We start from the raw sequence: 18,687 nt of genomic DNA, 5'->3' as shown, positions 1-18,687 counted from the left end.
AATGTGAGGCAGATGTTCCTCTGTGATGGCCAAAGGAAAAAAGTGACAAAAGCACCCAAATGTGCCCAAATGTGTTGTAGTGACACATCCCAGAGCTGGCAGCCAGGGAATACTGGGCAACAGCACCTCTGTGTGTATGGGAAAGAAAAGCAGAAAAGAAACACAACTGCCAAATAAAACAGCTGCCAATTTCTTTGTCTTCCAAGTTCTGCTGGTTTTATGAAATCTTTGTAACTCCACTACATCAGACAAAAGCTCTCCCCGAGCAGGATGGGATGTCCACACTGCCACTATTCTAATCCCACCATTAATCATCATTTTTGTGATCCAGACACTATCAGGAGCTCTGACTCAGCCCTTCACACAACTAAATTCACTCCAGATGTAAAACTAAGCCCTTAATATGGGATTTAAGTAGAATTTAACCAGTACAGAAGGCCCTGAAATGCCCTCTGCGTGGGAGTTTCATTCACTTGCAGGAAGCTGCTTCCCTCTCTGCTTGTCAGAACACATTTCAGGAGCACAAGAGCAATAAAACCTGCTGGTAATCTTAAAGAATTCTGTCCAGACAACAAGCAGCTGACACCAGCGTGGCCCTGTTTGAATTTCAGAAACCCTGCAATGGAATCAGAGACCAAAAACCCCCAAAACAGAATCAGAGAATGGCAGGATGGTTTGGAGCAGAAGAGACCTTAAAGCTCATCCCATTCTACCCCTGCCATGGGCAGGGACACCTTCCACTACCCCAGGGTGCTCCAAACCCCATCCAGCCAGGTCCATCACCTCTAATTTCTTGTTTTTGTTGGTTGGGCTCCCCATGGACCTGCAGGAAACCTGGCACAATCCTCTCTGGGCTGGTGAATTTAAGCTCAGTTTGAGTGACAGTGATGGAGGCTAGGTGTGGTTCACTGAAGCCCCAGAGCCACATCCTTGCATAGAAAGTTTCTGTCTTTTTGATGTGTTAGTCACATTCTGTCACTTGTGTGTGTCCCTTCAGCTTTTCCTTTCCTTTTTCAGAGTTCTCTTTCACTGAAAATCTGAGAAGATTTTTAGGTCTCGTGGAAGAGTAGCAATGAAAGAGCAACATTCCATTGTCTCCCAAAATCCCATGGCTAAACCAGAGCTGTTTGTGCCTCCTACAGATCCTTCACGTTGGCCAAACATCAGCCAGTTTTCCACAGTGCCCTCACTACATGATACTTCCCACTCCAAACAACTCCAAAAATCCCTCCCTGGAAGATTCTTTGCTCATCATGCCTGGAAATTGCCTGGCTGCAGTCCCTGTGCCCATCGTGTTCATCCTGTGCAGGGCCAGCAGCTGGACTTTGATGCTCCTTGGGGATCCCTTCCAAGCTGGGACATTCTGAGGTTCTTTGTTAATCAATTTCCTTTATATCACCTCCTCAACACACTTGGATCTCTTCCCTCCAATGTCACACTTTCTCTGAGAACTCTGGGGATCACAATCTTTGATCTGGTGTCTGTGCAGCAAATTCAGTGCATTTTTCCCAAATTTGGAACATGTTTTCCAAATATGGGGCATGTTGTCCAAATTTGGAGTATGCTGTCCAAATTTGGTGCAGGTTTTCCAAACTTCCAACCTGGGACATTCTGAGTTTCTTTGTTAATCAATCTCCTTTATATCACCTCCTCAACACACTTGGATCTCTTCCCTCCAATGTCACACTTTCTCTGAGAACTCTGGGGATCACAATCTTTGATTTGGTGCCTGTGCAGCAAATTTGGCACAATTTTTTTTCCAAATTTGGGGCGTGTTTTTCAAATTTGGTGCAGGTTTTCCAAATTTGGTGCATGTTGTCCAAATATGGTGCATGTTTTCCAAATCTAATGCATGTTTTCCAAATTTGGTGCACACTTTCCATATTTGGTGCATGTTGTCCAAATATGGTGCATGTTTTCCAAATCTAATGCATGTTTTCCAAATTTGGTGCACACTTTCCATATTTGGTGCATGTTGTCCAAATCTGGTGCATGTTTTCCAAATCTGGTTCAGGTTTTCCAAATCTGGTGCATGTTTTCCAAGTATGGTGCATATTTTCCATCCCACAGTGGCATTTTTGATGCTGCAGCAATACCATCAGCAGCAATGATATGCATGGCAGCACAACTTGGACTGGGAGAGAAGCACAGAAGGTTGCATTCTCTCATTACTTTTTTTCATACAAACTCCTAATTAGGAACCTTGATTCCCAGCCTGCTCAGTGGAAAAAATCCAATGAGATTATCTGGTTTTGGATGGAATCCTGAACATCCATCAGAAAATGTGCATGGAGCAGGGCACGAGCTGGAAGGGGGAGAGGGCACAGCACTGACACTCACTGGGGGCTGGATTATTGCAATTCCTTGTGGCAGGGAAGAGTGACAGATTTCCTGGGATGTCTCAGCATCCAGGACAGCCCCTTGGAAAGGCTCCCCTTAACAAGGCTGCTGTAACATGAGTGGGAACAATTTCAAATTGCATTAGAGGGGTGTCCTGCAGAGGGGAGTTGTAATAAATCCTCTTTTTCACGTGAGAACATCTGCTTCATTTACTTCCTCCATGCTCCCATTATCTGGTGTGCTAAACACTGGCACTGAGCACTCAGCAGCGCAGGGTGAAATTAGGTTTGTTGGCTTGTAACGTTGTGAAACTCTCCAAGAAGAGAGAAAAGAAAGGAAAAACCCTTTTCTCCTGTCTTCCCCTGCACCACTATCCTCTGGCTGCTGCCTGGGTCAGGTAGCAATGGGGGTCCCCTCCTGCTTCCTCGTTACTCTGCAGTGCCTTGACTTCAAATGGAAACAGAACAGAGCGAGAAGAAAGGGGAGAAACAAAGGAAAATAAGATACAGAAGGAAAAATAAAGTGTTTCTTTTTTTCTTCCCATCATCTGTGCTCGTTCTTCCTTCTCCTTATCTCCCTCCTCATCTTTCAGTCAAATTTTCCATTCCCCTGCCTTCACTCTCTGCATGGGGAACAACAAATATGGAGAAAATAACCAGAAAGATGGAGAAGGAAAGACTGAAGGCACTTCAGGAGAGTTTGGGGTGTTTTCTGACAAGCCTCTGATTGTAAAACTTCTCTGCCAATATCACCAGTTCTGGAGATTCCTGTGGCTGCTGCCATGTGTGATGTTCCTCCAGATCCAGTGGCACTGTTCAGGGGGCAGCACTGGAAAATGCCCACAACCAACACCAAAACCAGACAAACCCCAAAACCAGACAAACTTCCCTGCTGAGAGCAAATAAATCCTCAGTAAAAACATTGGCACAGCCTCTCTCAGCTCTCTGCAATTCCCTTCTCTTTTCTGTCTGAAACCAGGAGCACTGTGGTGCCAGCCCTGGATATTTTTAGCTAGAAAATACTTCCTGCAGCTCTCAGCATTCCCTGGGGAATAGTGTGATGGTGGGGTTTGTCTGGTTAGCACCAAATCTGCTGTGACACTGGGGTTTCAGAGATAAAAACACTTCTAAACAGCAACTCCAGGTTCTGTAGGAGTTTTCAAGTCTTAAAGAGTAACTTCAGACCAAACACTGGAAGCAGGCAGGTAAATCTGTGCTTTTAATTCCTGTCAATCTGTTTGTAAGCAAGGAATGGAGCTGAAGTGATTCATCAAATTTAGCAGAGGTGGAATCAATGCCATTGGTTCTCCAGGCAAAAGTGGGATTTCATCAACAGATAAGCTTAATTTGTATTCGTGTTGACTTTCAGCAGTGGTGTCTGAGATAGCTGGAATTGCTCTGATTGCTGATGCCCACACTTCAAGTGCTCTATTTAAATACTAAAATAGGAAATGAACTTCTTTACAAGCACACAGACACTGATAAGATAGAAGGGTTAAGGCATCTCATCAAAGCTATGCAAAACTCCTCGTGGTGGAAAAGCAAGGAGGATAGAAACAGAGATACACTTAATCCAGGCTTCAAAAACCAGACTTAAAAAATAAAATAATAGTAAAATTAATATCACAGTGTAATTCACCCAACTGCATTGCTGTAGAAAGCTGGGAATAGAACAGTAAGTTCTGGAATTTATAAGAAAAATAGATTTTATATGGAACTTTGCACCTGCATGCAAATATCTGGGGTATTTTATGTGCAAGCAGTGGGTGAGGAAAGCAGGGTGGCACTAAGCAGCCTGACTCCTCTTTGCCTGTGCCACTCAGCTGCTTTGACTTCAAGGCCGTTGTGGGTTTTTTCAGACGCTGTGGATGGATTTCATTCCCTCAGCTTTGCTCATCTAAGTTTGGTGTCTCATTTGAGAGGGAGGCACCTGCCAAGAACAAGTAAATAACTCCCTTAGGCTGCATATTGACTTCAGCTAAAGAATAGTCAACTGCCATCAATCTCCTCCTTTGTTAGCAGACTAGTGCAAATTTTAGAATTTTCTATCCATTTGGTCTTGATTCCTCCCCAAGCAGATTTTTTTATTTATTTTTAAGGATAACGGATATTCTGAAGCTAAACCAACAGCACTGACATTCTGGTAATTGAAATGTTTCCCTGAAGTTTGCTGAACTGTCCTGACACATTTCTGCTCAAATTGGTGGGAGCTGAAATGCTGTTTCACAGACAATGCATTTTGTGTTTGATCAGGGCATTGAGTGAGGACTTCTCCTGTTTACCAATAATCACAGCAGAAGCTGAGCTGGGAGGGACCCACAAGGATCAAAATCCAACCCCAAAATCCCACCCTGGGCATCCCTGGGAGAGTTTTCCAAACCCTCCTGGAGCTCTGGGGCTGTGCCCATTCCCTGGGGAGCCTGGGCAGTGCCCAGCACCCTCTGGGGAAGAACCTTTCCCAAAAATCCAACCTAGACCTCCCCCAACACATCTCCAGCCATTCCCTGTCCCAGGGAAAGTTGGAGCTGCCCCTCAGGAGGAGCTGCAGACTTTTTAACTCCCTGTTTGTCTAATTCCATCCACAAACACAAAACAATCCTTTTCCTGAATAACAACTAAAAAAGTTTAAATGTGTTAAAATGCTCCTGGTTTTGGAATTTGGCTGTGAGCAGTGGAGGAACAGAAGGAAAACACAAACAAGGGGTGGCTCAGAGGGTGGTGGGAGAACAGATCCTAAGGAAACCTGCTGGGTCCTGGCTGGTCCCCTGGCAGCAGGAGAACCCCCCGAGCCTGGGCTCCAAGGGGCAGCTCCAGGAACTCAGCAATATCCAGATACTGCAGGAACTCAGCAATATCCAGATACTGCAGGAACTCAGCAATACCCAAACACTCCAAGAACTCAGCAATATCCAGATACTCCAGGAACTCAGCAATACCCAAATACTCCAGGAACTCAGCAATATCCAGATACTGCAGGAACTCAGCAATACCCAAATACTCCAGGAACTCAGCAATACTCAGATACTCCAGGAGCTCAGCAATACTCAGATACTCCAGGAACTCAGCAATACCCAGATACTGCAGGAACTCAGCAATTCCTGGTTACTTCAGGAACTCAGCATTTCCCAGACACTGCAGGAACTCAGCAATTCCCAGACAATTCCCCCACCCATCCCGACATCTGCTCCATTCACTTTCCACAGTGTTGTTCAAATGCAGTTTCCCCCCTCATGGTTTTCCCATGTTTCTTGTGAGTAATGGCAATAACCCGAGTGTAAAACACCAAAACCAAGTGTGCCACTGGACACAGAATTCACCAGCCTTATTTATGGCAGAGGATCCATTCCCATCCTTCACAGAGCTGGGACTGAGCTGTGTCCTACAAGCAAGACTTGGAGCCAACAAGTATTGAGCATATTTTATGATCTCTAAATGTACTTCTTGCTCAGGCCCCCAAAAACAATTTAAATTATGAATATTTGCTTATTACTGATTATTAATGCATGGAAAGTGCTGTATATGACTAATGCATTCTTCCAGCCTACCTCATTTCTCAGTTTTCCCTCAGCTCTCCTCATTGAAATTCCGAGTGAAGTGAATCCCATATGTTTCCATGCATTCTCTGCAGTGCTTGGGGATGCTCAGCCCAGGCTGGGGGAATAGCACCTCTCTCTGGCAAAGCAAAACCAGGCCCAATCCCCTTTCACTAAAGTGCTTCCATCAAAAAGAATTTTTGTAAAATAAGTTTTCCATGAGAGTCCCAAATCTGAATTCACTGAAGGCACGAAGACAGACGTTTGTGATGAGATCGGTGTCTAGACTTGAAAATTTGTTTTATTTAATATATGAATTGTTCCTTTCTTCTCTTCTGTTTCCTCAGTTGGATACGAGGGGATAGAAGCGAGAAGAGAGATGAAGAAAACTCCTGTTGCGTGCACTGAGGATGTGACACACATGAAAATAGCTGAAATCTGTGTCAGACTCCACGGGAAGGGAGTTTGGAGCACAACGCTTGGGTTTTGTTGTGTTTCCTTGCTACACTGAGCTCAAACCCACAGCACACACCAGCAAAAGTTCTTTATTCCACAAAGGCCAAACAGCTGTCCTTGCAGAAGTGGCATTGCTCCCCAAACCCCATTTCTGCCGATTTTGACCCAAAGAAGAAGCATAATTGCCCAAGAGAGCACCTGAAGCTGAACTGGTGGATAACACATGAGGAGGGAGAAGTGAAAACCAGGCAGGAGGACCAGCTGTGGGATTTTCCTCAGATTCCTGCAGCTGGTAACCTGGAATTCCCTCTCTCAGGTGCCAGCACCATGGACCATGGATAAATCCCATTACTCAGGGCCTGAGCCCTGCCAGTAAGGGTGGAATGGAGTTTTTGCTGAAAATTTGGAAGGGAAACGCTCAATGGAGAGGGCTGGGAGCAATAAAGAGATCTGGTACTGTTATCTTAAGGCTTTATTTCACCATCCAACATTAAAATAAATATTATTTTGGCATTTTCTGCAGGATCTACATGTGTGCTTCAAGTGCAATGAAGTGATTTGCAGAAATGAGAGCAGACAAGCTGCTGAAGAGCTGAGCAATGGTGAGTCTGAGCCACAGAAAGGATGGGAAAGACAAGTGGGGCTGGAGAAAACTCTGCCCTGAAGAGGGGACTGAGGACTGAGGACCTTCACTGCTGAACCCCAGCAAGAAATGCAGAAAATTACCCTTCAAAAATTCTAAGGTATTTTTCAGAGAGCAGGGGCCCAAATACTGCAGCTTTGTAAACTTAAAAATTACCTCAAGAACTCAGAAGAAACCTAATTGAAAAAATTTAATTGTGGATCTATTAATATGGAAAATCTAATAATTAGTACTCCTATTTAGCACACTTCTCTTTACACACTTAGAAGCTGAATTTAATACAAAGGAAAGTTCTCCTGTGATATCAAGAGTTCAGCTGATCAGGGAGAGTGCTTACCACATATTCAGGACTATCAGGAATAAACTATTATCAGGAGTGAAAGGAAAAACATGAAAATGAAGGAATATTCTTCCCCCTTTTAGGAATAGGTCTGGTTTCACTATTTTGTTAACAAAAGATTAAATTTGTCTAAATAATTTAAAAGCAGCTGCATGATCTGACTTATTTAAGAATGAGCCCATCACAGTTTGGCTGCCAGGACTGGAAGGGATTGGTTTTTCCTTTTTTTAGCAACTATAACCCTACCAGATATTTTAGAAAAGGCCAATAAAAGAGCCCATAAAGGTTATAATTGCAGCACGATAAAATGGGAGCAGAAATAGGCTTTGTCAGGGTTTAATCATATCTGTGGAGAAAGGCAGACCATGTTCCCTCTCTTTTTATGTGTAATTCCAGCACTTTAATTAGCCATGTACTTTACAGCCACACAAACCCTTATTTCATTTTGTTTTCTGTCAGAGAGATCTCTGGACTAACACTGTACTGCTGATTTATTTCCCATCCTTTTTAAACCCCAGCATTAGCCAGTTTGTCATTTAATAATCAAACAGCCTCATAAATTCCACTTTGCACCAGTGGCCACACTGGCAATAATGTGCATGCAGAGATTTTAAACTCTCTGTCTCCTTTGTAAATCCTGCTCCTGTTATTTGCTCCTGCCCAGCAGCAGGAGCCTTCTGGGATACTCAGAAATTACAGTGTGCTCGGAATTATTGTTAGTAAATTAATACAGGAGCACAAGTAAATACTGTACGGAGTGTGTAAATATTTCTTTTATCAGTAAATCAGGTGGGGAATATCAGAGTAGTGGAACCTCAAGATCCAGGCTTAGTTCAGCCTCTGGAATAGGCAATACAATCAAAATACAATCGAAAGACAAATAAAGTTTTGATTAAACACTGGTTAGAAAAGTGTTTTCCATCATGAGTGGTTAAAATGAAAATAAAATGGCCACCATAGAAGGGGGGGAAAGTCATTGGAAAGTTCTCTATGGTCATGGGATGGATTGCTCACCCAAATTTCTCTGTTCCATTGGCAGCACCTACATAAAATTCTCAGATTTGCACCTTCTGTCATAAATACTCCTGTGATTTATCTCTATTGTGAATTCCTGCAGTGTGGCATAGGGAAACAATTCTGTGTGTCACAGTTTGGGATAATGTTTTAGAGAATTGTCATCATTTTAAGTCTGATGTGACCCAAAGTAACCTTGTTGAGCAAGTGGTCCTGTGTGAAAATCTGGTGCTCAGCTGCCAGAGCTTCATGAATTACTGATTATAGATTTCAAAGGCTGACAACAGAAGGTGACAAGAGAGGGTTGCTGTTATATTTGTGAACTGAAAGAGATGCTGAGAAGGACTCTCAGACATTCTCAGCACTTCTGAAGACACTGCTGCCCATTTCATCCATCTGTCTCCGTTTGTGTATGGAAATATCCTCAGGCCTGTATGTTGCATACAATATCCCTCATTTCTGCCAGTGAGACCCTTTGATTTTAATATTCCCCCATTTAATTGTCATTAGTGTGGAATTGTAGAATTATGGAAAAGCCGGAGCTGGAAGGGACCCAGAGGGATCATGGAGTCCAACTCCTTGGGGATTGTCCGCCCCAACAATCCCACCCTGTGCTATTGCTTTCTCTGGGTCTGGGCTGAAGGCACTTGAGACTGTAGTTCATGTTGGGACTCAGGTGTTTATTGTTTCTTATCAGTGAAACAGCCTCACTGCTGTGAGTTCAGCAGCTTTTCATTTGAAGGCACAAAATGGCCAACAGTCTCTTGGTACAAGGTTTTAAGACTAAACTACCCGATTAAGAACTGACACCTAGATTATTTTCCCTTTTAACCAATAACTGATCCCAAAGAGCCCGCAGTGTGGATTTTCTGCCCAATTACAAAATGCCACCCGAACCCACGGAGAAGAAGGAAGAAGCAGCATGAAGAAGAAACCCAGGACAACACCCTGTGCCCTCCATCCTGCTTCCATCCAAAACACACTAAAAATCCCAAAACCTAAATTTCTCACCCAGTGACACACCTACACTACTCTCCAGAATCCATTTCACACTTTTGTGGATTCCAGTCTATCTTGAAGTCTGGGAAACTTTCTCCAGGAATGAGGGTCAGAGTCAGTGCTCCCCTGGGGGTCAGGGCACCCCAGAGCAGACAGAGAAACATTCCCTGTGCCCTGGGCTTCCACACTGTGCCTGAGGGCATTGCAATACAATACTGGAGATGCTTGCTGGCAGCTCAGCAATGAGGAATTAACCCTCCCCAGACCCCAAAGCAGCTGGCGAGGCCGTGTCACTGCTGGGCCAGCAGCTCAGTCCTGCCTGAACCAGAGCGACAGGCTGGGGAGTCCAGGGGTTATTGTACAGCCTCCACAGCTGCACAGCAATTCTGCCCCAGCCTGGGGGCACATCCCACCTCCCTGGCTGTCTCCTCGTGAAGGTGATTCCCTCCAGCCCGTGGCTGGCCATGGATTAAAAGATGCTGAGCACAAATATACGGATCACGCAATCATCGCTCATGGGGATTCAGCCCCCCTTTGCACCCACAGAGCTCCACAGCCACCCTAAAGACAAAGAGGCCTCTGGCATGCCCATCAGTGAGATGCCAAAAGCAATCCTGAGCCAGCTGGGCTTCAATCAGTGTTAAATGATGTCAAAAAAGAGAAAATTCAGTTTCTGGTTGCTGTCCGTACCTTTTGTTGTGGCGCAGAACCTCTGAGCCCTTTCTCCAGGAAACAGCAGCTCTGGGAGAAGCACTGGGTTTACAACTGATTGTAACTTCCCCTCCAACCTGAACCACAGACAGCTTCTTCACGGGGTTTCTGGAAAAATCGGGGGCTGCAGCTAAAGAGAGAGAAGGAAGAAGAGATGTTACTAAACGAATTTGCCAAATTGTTCTCTCTGAGTTCAGCCAGAGGATTCAATGATTATTTTGGTTTTTAGCTCTCTGCTAAAGTAAATCTAAATCTAACATTAAAAATGCATCTAAGTACCAAACAATTCCAATTCTGTTTCTAAAGCTGTCTACCTAGAACAGTGTGCTCTGACAAACTTTCCTGAGGGAATCTGGAGACTGGGAGAACTGGCCTATCCATGATGGAAAACAAGATTCCCAAGCAGGATAAACCTCACACTCCTGATCCAGCCACACATATTCATCTGCAGAGAGTATTCTGTCACAAGCACAGTTCTACTCTGGCTTTCTTTTCAGAAACCTACTCTGTTTTCTGAAAATATGTTTATTTTTCCAGCAGTTTATGTGAAAATCCACTTTTGGAGAAGGAGAACACACAGGATAATGGGTGCTCCTGAAGTCTGTGTTTTACCAGCTTCACTGATATTTGGCTGTTGAGTGAACTTTACATTTTGAAGTCTAGAACAGAATACTTTTACAATATATGAGCAAGTTCCATTCGTGTTCATCTCTGGTTATTATTAATGAGATTCCTTGTTCCATGTTTCTTGTTTATGTCCATATTTGCCATAAGCTCTTTGTTTATAGCTAAAACTATTTCCCCTGCTTTCTGAAATAACTTTAAAAACCTGCAGAATAACTATTAATAACTCAAACTAAGCGAGAAACAGCATTCATTAAACTGCTGTATATGTGATAATAAAAAAAGATCATACATGGATTAGAATCTTTCCCCAAACAAAGCATGAAATTAAACTAAAAAACCCCACATTTCCATGTGGGTGAAAAGCAAAGAAATATCAGCTTTGAACTGCCAGGTTTCATCTCCTCTTTTGTTAAATTCAATTTTTTTTCCAACAAGTGTCCTTTTTACTGGTACCTGCACATTTTAGTGACATTTACTCACCGATCACCCTCAGCTCAGCATTGGCATAAATGGTGTCATATTTATTTTCTGCCACGCACTGATAGAGGCCTGAGTCTGACAGATTCAGCATGGGGATGAGGAGAGTCCCATTTTCTATTTGAATTCTTTCCTGATTAGGGAAAAACAAGGAAAAACATTGACAGAGCTGATGAATGACAAATAAAAGGTTTTTTAGTATCACAGTGATGCACCTGATCAGGATTCAAAAGCAGAATTGTTGTTTTCTTGGGAGCAATGAGGATGGGTGCATCAGAAATGGGATGTGCACCTCTCTGTGTGGTGATATGTGGTATTTCCAGCCCTCTGAGCTCTTTCAGTTTTTCAGGAAATCCAGGCACATGTTGCAGCAGTAGCTTAGGGCAGGTCTGTCCAGGTTTTCCATGTGTTTCCCTGCACTGCTGTGCTGGGAATCTGTCATTATCCTTCTCCATGAAGGTGGCACAGAAGGAGCTCCCTGTAGGAGTGCTCCACACTGGGAGCCTGGAGCATCTTCCACCTGGATGCTGAGAGGCAGCACCTCATGCCTGGCTGGTGGAACATCATTCCATCATCCCATCTGATAAATCTGATGGTGATAATCCCAGCTCCACAGGAGACAGAGGTGCTCCAATAACAGGAACATTTTGAACATCCTCACACCCTGAGTCACAGAAAAATGAGCCACTGGAAAAGCTCCACTGAAAGCCAACACTTAAATTCCACTTGGAAAGCCCCAGGCAGCTGCTCAGAGCATGGGGAGAGCAAGTGCCTCCTCCAGGCCTGGATTTCTACACACACCAACTTTCTTCAGCAATTCTGCTGAAATAGAGGCAGCTGCACAGAGGGTATATTTGGACCAGAGCTTGGAATTTGGTGTATTAAAAGAAGTTTTACTTGCTCTGCTTTGGAAAACAGAAAAAAGCCTGTTTCATGCTGCAATCATAACTTAAAGCTAAATATCTTGTGATTTTACAATTACTACCCTCTGGAGACAATAATAGCTGTACAGCAAAGTGGAGCATTGAGGAGGAGAGGAAAAAAAACATTCCCCCAAACAGATGAGTTTGGAAGATACCCAGGGGGAATATAAATCCCATCACCAAGCGCAAGCTGGAACAGCAGATATCACGGGGAGGATGCTGCTACTCATTCAGCCTGGCTCTCCTGCCTCTGGAGCAGGAATGGAGGAGTTTGGAGTGCACAGTTAGGGGATGCACTCCAGTGTTTGATGAACAGCCACAAGTGTCTCAAATGGATTTGTGAAGTGCTGAACATCTGTCATAGAATCCTAGAATGGGTTGGGTTGGAGGGATCTTAAAGTTTCCACCCTCTGCCATGGCAGGGACACCTCCCACTGTCCCAGGCTGCTCCAAGCCCTGTCCAACCTGGCCTTGGGCACTGCCAGGGATCCAGGAGCAGCCCCAGCTGCTCTGGGCACTCTGTGCCAGGGCCTGCCCACCCTCACAGCCAAGAATTCCTTTCCAATATCCTATCTAAACCTACTCTCTGTTAGTTTGAAGCTGTTCCTTGTGTCCTGTCACTCCAGATCCTTGTAAATTCTCTCCATCTTTCTTTCATGTCCTGCAAGGCCACCCTGAGCTCAGCCCAAAGCTTCTCCTGTGCAGGTGAACAATGCCAGCTGTGCCAGCCTTTGCTGCCAGCAGAGCTGCTCCATCCCCTGATCCCCTGGAGCCTCCTCTGGGCTCTGCAGCAGCTCCAGCTCCTCCCTGTGCTGGGCCAGGGCTGGGGCAGCTCTGCAGGTGGGCTCTCCCCTGGGAGGGGCAGGATCCCCCTTTCCTGCTGGGACCAGCCCAGGGCTGGGGGGTTCTGGGGTCAGCACATCTTTTCCAACACCCCAGCTTTTCCTTGGAGGTCTCCCAGCCCCAAACTGACCCAGCCCAAGCTTGTTTAGCTTGGAAATGTGATGAGAGCACAGCCTGGGGCTGCAAGGCTGGTGTGTGGCAAACTAATTAACAACATTACATTACTTAGCCTCTGATAATTTTTTCCGAGGCTCTCGCTACAGATATCTTTTGCATACTTAGTTTTACCTCCAGGCTGTTTGCTATCCTCTCAATGCATTCTATTTTTACAAACACCCTTTGAATACAAAACCCCCTCTCTGAAGCAAGGCTCGTGTTCCATCCTCATCCCAAATTCCCACCGTTCTCTGCCGGCCCTTTTGAGCTGTGCAGACAAAGGGAAGAATAAAGCACCCCGTGTAGAGGAGCAGGGAGGATGCTGGGGTGACCAGCCAGGTGGTCAGGCAGAGAGCTTTGACAAAGAGGAGACAATCAGAATCAGCCCCAGGGTGAAAAGCATCGGGATGTTATTCTTCCTGGGAGAATTCCGACACGCAGGGTGCTGCGACAAACTGAATATTTTATTACATCTCCCTTGTACTTTCCCCTCCAAAGTGTCCATTCTGTCCATTGAGCAATAACATCCAGCACTTTGTTGCCTGAAGAATTGCATTTACAGCACACTGTAAGTACTGTGAAAATGCTGGTTGAAAATGTGTCTGTGAGCGTTTCATTCCTCTTTATTGAAACGCTGCAATTGAAGAGTGACAGACTCTAAATATTGCTGCCTTCAAAGAGAGAGAAACAAGATAATCTTGTTCAGAAAAAGGTGACAATGACTACAATGAGCAGGTTCAGAAAAATTGCAGACCAGGTAAATTCTGGCTATTTTCACCAGATGCAGGCTGGCTCTGTTTAGGACTGATCCAGCAGAAAATTACATGGAAGATTGGACCCCACTCCAACTACTTAAAATAAGTACAACTAAATCAAATAAATGCTGGTTCTGCAGCCCAGCAGGTGCTAATTTAGCCCATATGTTTTGAAAATTCTCCTGTATGTGCTCTTGCTAGGCAGGAATTAATCACAGATTTATATTTTTTTTTCATCCAAGTGAAATTGTTTCACAGATGAGACACTGTGTGCCCCAGAGATTCTGGATGAATGCTCCATAAAAAAATTTATAAAAAAAAAAGGGAAGTGGTCTCAGCAGAATGCAAAGAGCTTCTCATCACAGAAGTCCTCCTCCATGAGGGTGCCACCAGCTGAAGGATGGAGGATGGATGGAGCCTGGCCTCCCAGGAATGAAGGGATTGTGCCTGGAAGCTGGGCTCTCAAAGACCTGGCTGATGAAGGATCTGAAGGTGGCTCTCAAGTGTCTGAGCTCCAAACTTCCCCTCTCCTCCTGCTCTCCTACTTCCCTTTCCACTTGACCCTTTTAGGTGACATTTTGCACTTTTCCAGCTCCTCCTTTTACCTTTACGTGGCTTTCTTTGGATTATCCTGCTACAAAGCTCAGAAAATTTTGCCCTCAAAATTAGCTGATTTTCAGAGCTGACTGATTAATTAAGGTAAAGGATTAACTCAGCAGGAGAGCAGCACTCTGCACGAGACCAAAGGTCCACCCAGCTACTGATTTGGAACAGAAACAGAAGAAAAGTGCAATTCAACACTGAGCATTTTGCAATTCCAGCTCTGGAATCCTCTTCCAGTCCTTTGGCATCCTACCAGTTCTCCAAAACTGCAGATTTTGGCTACAAATGTATTTAGTGATTCTTTCACCAAATATATTTCATATTTTTAAGCCCTTCTATACCTACAGCCATATCTTCTAGTGATTAGATAATTCACATAAAGAAATTGTGTTTCTTTCTCTCTAAACTGCAATTTCATACATTTCCAATAAGGATGAAGTCCAAGAACTGAGGTTCTGCATTGCAAAGACTTTGTGCTATTATATGTATTTTGTTATATTAATCTTTACCTATTTTTGGAAACTTAATTAATATATTGTGGAATTAACATAATGACTAAATAATGAAAAAAACCCAAACAAATGAAAAGATGATGAAGAAATCAAAGGAGGCAGGATTCTTACCTCTGACATGAGGGGCTGGCCATTTTTTAACCAGCTGTAGGAAGGGCTTGGTTTTCCTCTTGCCTTACATTCCCAAAATAAACTGTCATAGAGAGACAGAAAGGCATTTTGGATTTTTTTATCCCATTCAGGGGGTGCTGAAAAGAATATGCAAAGCATTTTAAGCAGGAGAAAAGTGATTTTGCTTGAGGTATGCTGCCATTAATTAATGAATTGAGCAGGGCTAATTAATATCTGTTCAACACATTTTCATTATACTGCAAGTGAATTCTGTACAACAATTCCCTGGCATTAAACCTTGGGGCAAGCTTGGGAAAATCATGTGGTTCATGCGTAGGGAGTTTGGTTGAGATTTTATCCATTTTTATGGCCAAAATGTGCAGAAATTGTGATTTTAGATGCCGGAAATTCAGGAAAGCACCAAGACATGCCATTTCTGCAAAGTCTTCCTCTAAAGGAATTCACTGAGGTGTAAAAGCAGAATTTGCAGGAACCACCCAGGAGCTCTGTAAACAACTGAGCCTCAAGGGCTGAGCTGAGCAGGAATTCCCTTGGGAAGGCTGACATTTAGAGCTGTTGGCAGGTTAGAGGTGGAGGTAAGACCTGGGGAGAATAAATAACACCAAATAACATCTCATTCCTTGGGCAGGGACACCTCCCACTGTCCCAGGCTGCTCCCAGCCCCAATGTCCAGCCTGGCCTTTCCCAGCTGCTCTGGAAATTTCAGCCTATCCAGGAATTCCTTCCCAATCTCCCATCCATCCCTGCCCTCTGGCAGTGGGAGCCAATCCCATGTCCCGTCCCTCGATCCCCTCTCCAAAGTCTCTCTCCAGCTCTCCTAGAACCCCTTTAGGTGCTCAAAGATCCTTTAAGGACAGAGTTCACACTGCTTAAAAGCATTCTAATTACATTTAATTTTTACTGCTCTCAGGAGGGATCACATAAAAAGCAGTGTCCAGGAAAGAATCTCTGTTTTTTGGAGACAGCCTTCCTCCAGAGGAAAACCCCCAGAGAACAGAAAAGGAGCAAGAGGAAATCAATTACAGAGATAATTCACCAGCACACTCCTAATATGACAAAAAAACCTCATGCCAAGGCTTCATGAGTGCTGTTTATACATTGCTCTATGAACAGCTATTAATTAATGTACAAAGCACAGTTAATAAGCACATTGTTTTAGATTGAATTAACTGATCATAATTTTATAATTGCCTGTGCTGTTATCAATCACGGCCAGGTAATCTACTGAACTTAATTTTAATGGAACTGCTTGATTGACATGGTGAAAAAAATTAGTGAGCAACAAGAGCAAAATCTACCCCCTGAAAGCAAGGAAATAATGAAATATTTAAACCAGCAGCAGACTGTTCTATTCCTGGCATATATCTTGATATTAGCCATGGCTGCAGGAGCCTGGTAGCTTATCAGCAAAGCCTGCATCTCTTCATTAGAAGAGATTTACTTTAAAAAAAAGGGAAAATACTTGCCAGAGTCTTCTCAACAGATGTTAACTGGAGGCTCAGTCTCGCTTGCTGTGATTTTTTTTTTCTTCCTTGCTGTTATGTTTCATTTTCTTTTTTTGCTTTCTCCTTTGAAAGATTTATGAGGTAAAGAAAAGAACTCTCCTCTTATTCCTGTCCAAATGTGTTGCTTTCCCTGGGTGTGAAGAGTTCCACTAAAGAGACATCATTCACCCTGGCCATGAGGGACCATCCCGTGGGGCTGGGACTGCAGGGAACCAATTCCCACAGGAAGGGATAGGGCAAGGGAGAACATTCCCAGATTATTCTCCACTTTCAGCCAAGCTGGAAGGACAGGGAGGAATGGGATGAGTTCCCTCTGCTTTGTCCTCGTGTGTTTGTGGGACACAGGAGGTGAAATCACCTTCACTGCCACAGAGCAAATCCTTCCCTGCCCTTCATCCCTGCTGGACACTGATCCCTGCCTGCCTTTCATGTCTCACACACCTGCACAGGGATTCCTCTCTGCCTTTTATTACCATTCCCAGCTTCCCACGCTTGCAATCCGAGCTTTGATGTAAAATATCTCTATTTGCTGAGGCTGTAACTCAGTGAAGGTCACTGAGAGCCCCCAATCAGTTTTTAATCAGCTTAACCTGACTTGCACTTTCTACCTCCAGGAAGGGGCTGAGAGACTTCGTCTGCACAATGCAGCAGAACTCCATCCTGCTCTTCATTAAAAACCAAAATTCACTTAATCTGCTTACCATAGACGAGTAATTGACCTCTTGCAATGTTTATTCCTCGGGTGTTTGCTGCGATGCACTCGTAGGAACCTTCATCTTCCTGCTCAATGTTGGGGATTTCAAGAACTCCCCCAGTCCTGTTGAGTTGGATTTTCTTTGCCAAGGAATTTCCATCAGACCTCTTCCAGCTAATACTTGGGACAGGACTAAAGAATTGTGTTTATTGGAGAAAAAGATACAGCATTGGTTACAGCAGAGGAAAAAGAATGTAAAATCCTTTCCTGAGAGTAGCAATACTTTTTAAAAATAAATAATTCCTAAGCATGATATACAGAGGTTCATATAAGACTGAGATTTTATAGCATGTCCAATTTATTTAGGAGCACAGGTCCAAAGTGGGATGAAATCCTCAGTCAGTTCTATGATTTTTCCTTAGGCCAGTTTGTGTTTTCCCCTTAGTAACTCTTACTTGGGGCTCAGACCTGTTTTTAAGCCCTGTGACACTGAAGCAATGACTTTGTAAGTACAAACAAACACCACAGAAGTTCTGAATTATTGACTGGTTCTCCCAGCAAACAAATTCCCTGTTGCACTAAAGGCATTTTCATACCCCAAAAATAGGAAATATTGGCCAAGATTTCAAAAGATCTAAAAATACCAATAAATCTAAATATAAAAAACAGGAGCCAAGGTAGAAGAGAGCAGACAGAGAACTGAGTGAGGAAAGAACAAAACATTGAGGCTGGAAAGAGATAGAGACAAAAAAGAAATATTTCTTTTTTCATGTTTTTGAAGCTTTCTATCATTTCCATTTATATTTGGATCAATGTATCCCCTACAACACAAAACAGTGAAGTGTGAAGGCAGCTATAAATACATCTTGGATTTCTGGTAATATCACAAGCCATAGGAGCCTCACTCTCATGATCTATTATGTCACCAAAACACTTTGAAATATTAATAGTCATGGATTTCACAGTTGTTTGCTGTTTCTGCAAACTGAAATAAGTTGCTTTTTCTAACAAATTCAATTTTGAGCTTTTTTACAGAGGCTTTGGCTAAATGCTGACTTTTCTACTGGAAATAACATCCACAGCAACTGAAAACACAACTTTCATGGAAGTTACAAGTCCTTGTTTCCAGTCTCCAAGGTCTCTGCCTGCAGTGCTGACTTACAAAGGATTTATTCCTTTTTAGCAGAGACTGTAACTGCTCGCACCCTGAATTATTCAAGTTCAAGTCCTTGTTTATTGAACAAAGAAATCAAGTCACAAATACAGAATGGATTAATTTCTTAATAATTCAGGAAGTTTGGGCCTGATTTCTGCATTTTGACTCTGTGTGTCTGTGATGTTCACAACTTTCCTCTGAGCAAGAAGAACCAGAGTTGGGAGAAATGTGAGTTCTCTGAACAATTTCCTACAAACAGGAGTGACTGG

At 43.7% G+C, this 18,687-nt stretch overlaps 1 protein-coding gene across 3 annotated transcripts in view; it reads right to left on the bottom strand.

Annotated features, from left to right (window-relative positions):
• Window positions 1-18,687, bottom strand: part of CNTN6 (contactin 6) — a 125,212-nt gene that overhangs the window by 24,962 nt on the left and 81,563 nt on the right. For all 3 annotated transcript variants that reach the window (XM_039695527.1, XM_039695528.1, XM_039695529.1), the window contains 4 exons: window positions 17,270-17,454; window positions 15,043-15,179; window positions 11,143-11,272; window positions 10,015-10,165 (listed from right to left, as the gene is read on the bottom strand). In XM_039695527.1, the coding sequence (XP_039551461.1) occupies window positions 10,015-10,165; window positions 11,143-11,272; window positions 15,043-15,179; window positions 17,270-17,454 (603 nt within the window). The remainder of the gene's footprint in view (window positions 1-10,014; window positions 10,166-11,142; window positions 11,273-15,042; window positions 15,180-17,269; window positions 17,455-18,687) is intronic.

Source organism: Passer montanus, unplaced genomic scaffold, assembly GCF_014805655.1.
Source record: "Passer montanus isolate IOZ18808 unplaced genomic scaffold, ASM1480565v1 scaffold9, whole genome shotgun sequence".
In the NCBI taxonomy this organism is placed as follows: domain Eukaryota; kingdom Metazoa; phylum Chordata; class Aves; order Passeriformes; family Passeridae; genus Passer; species Passer montanus.
Note: the sequence above shows the minus strand (reverse complement) of the source record. Positions and strands in the feature narration are given on the sequence as shown.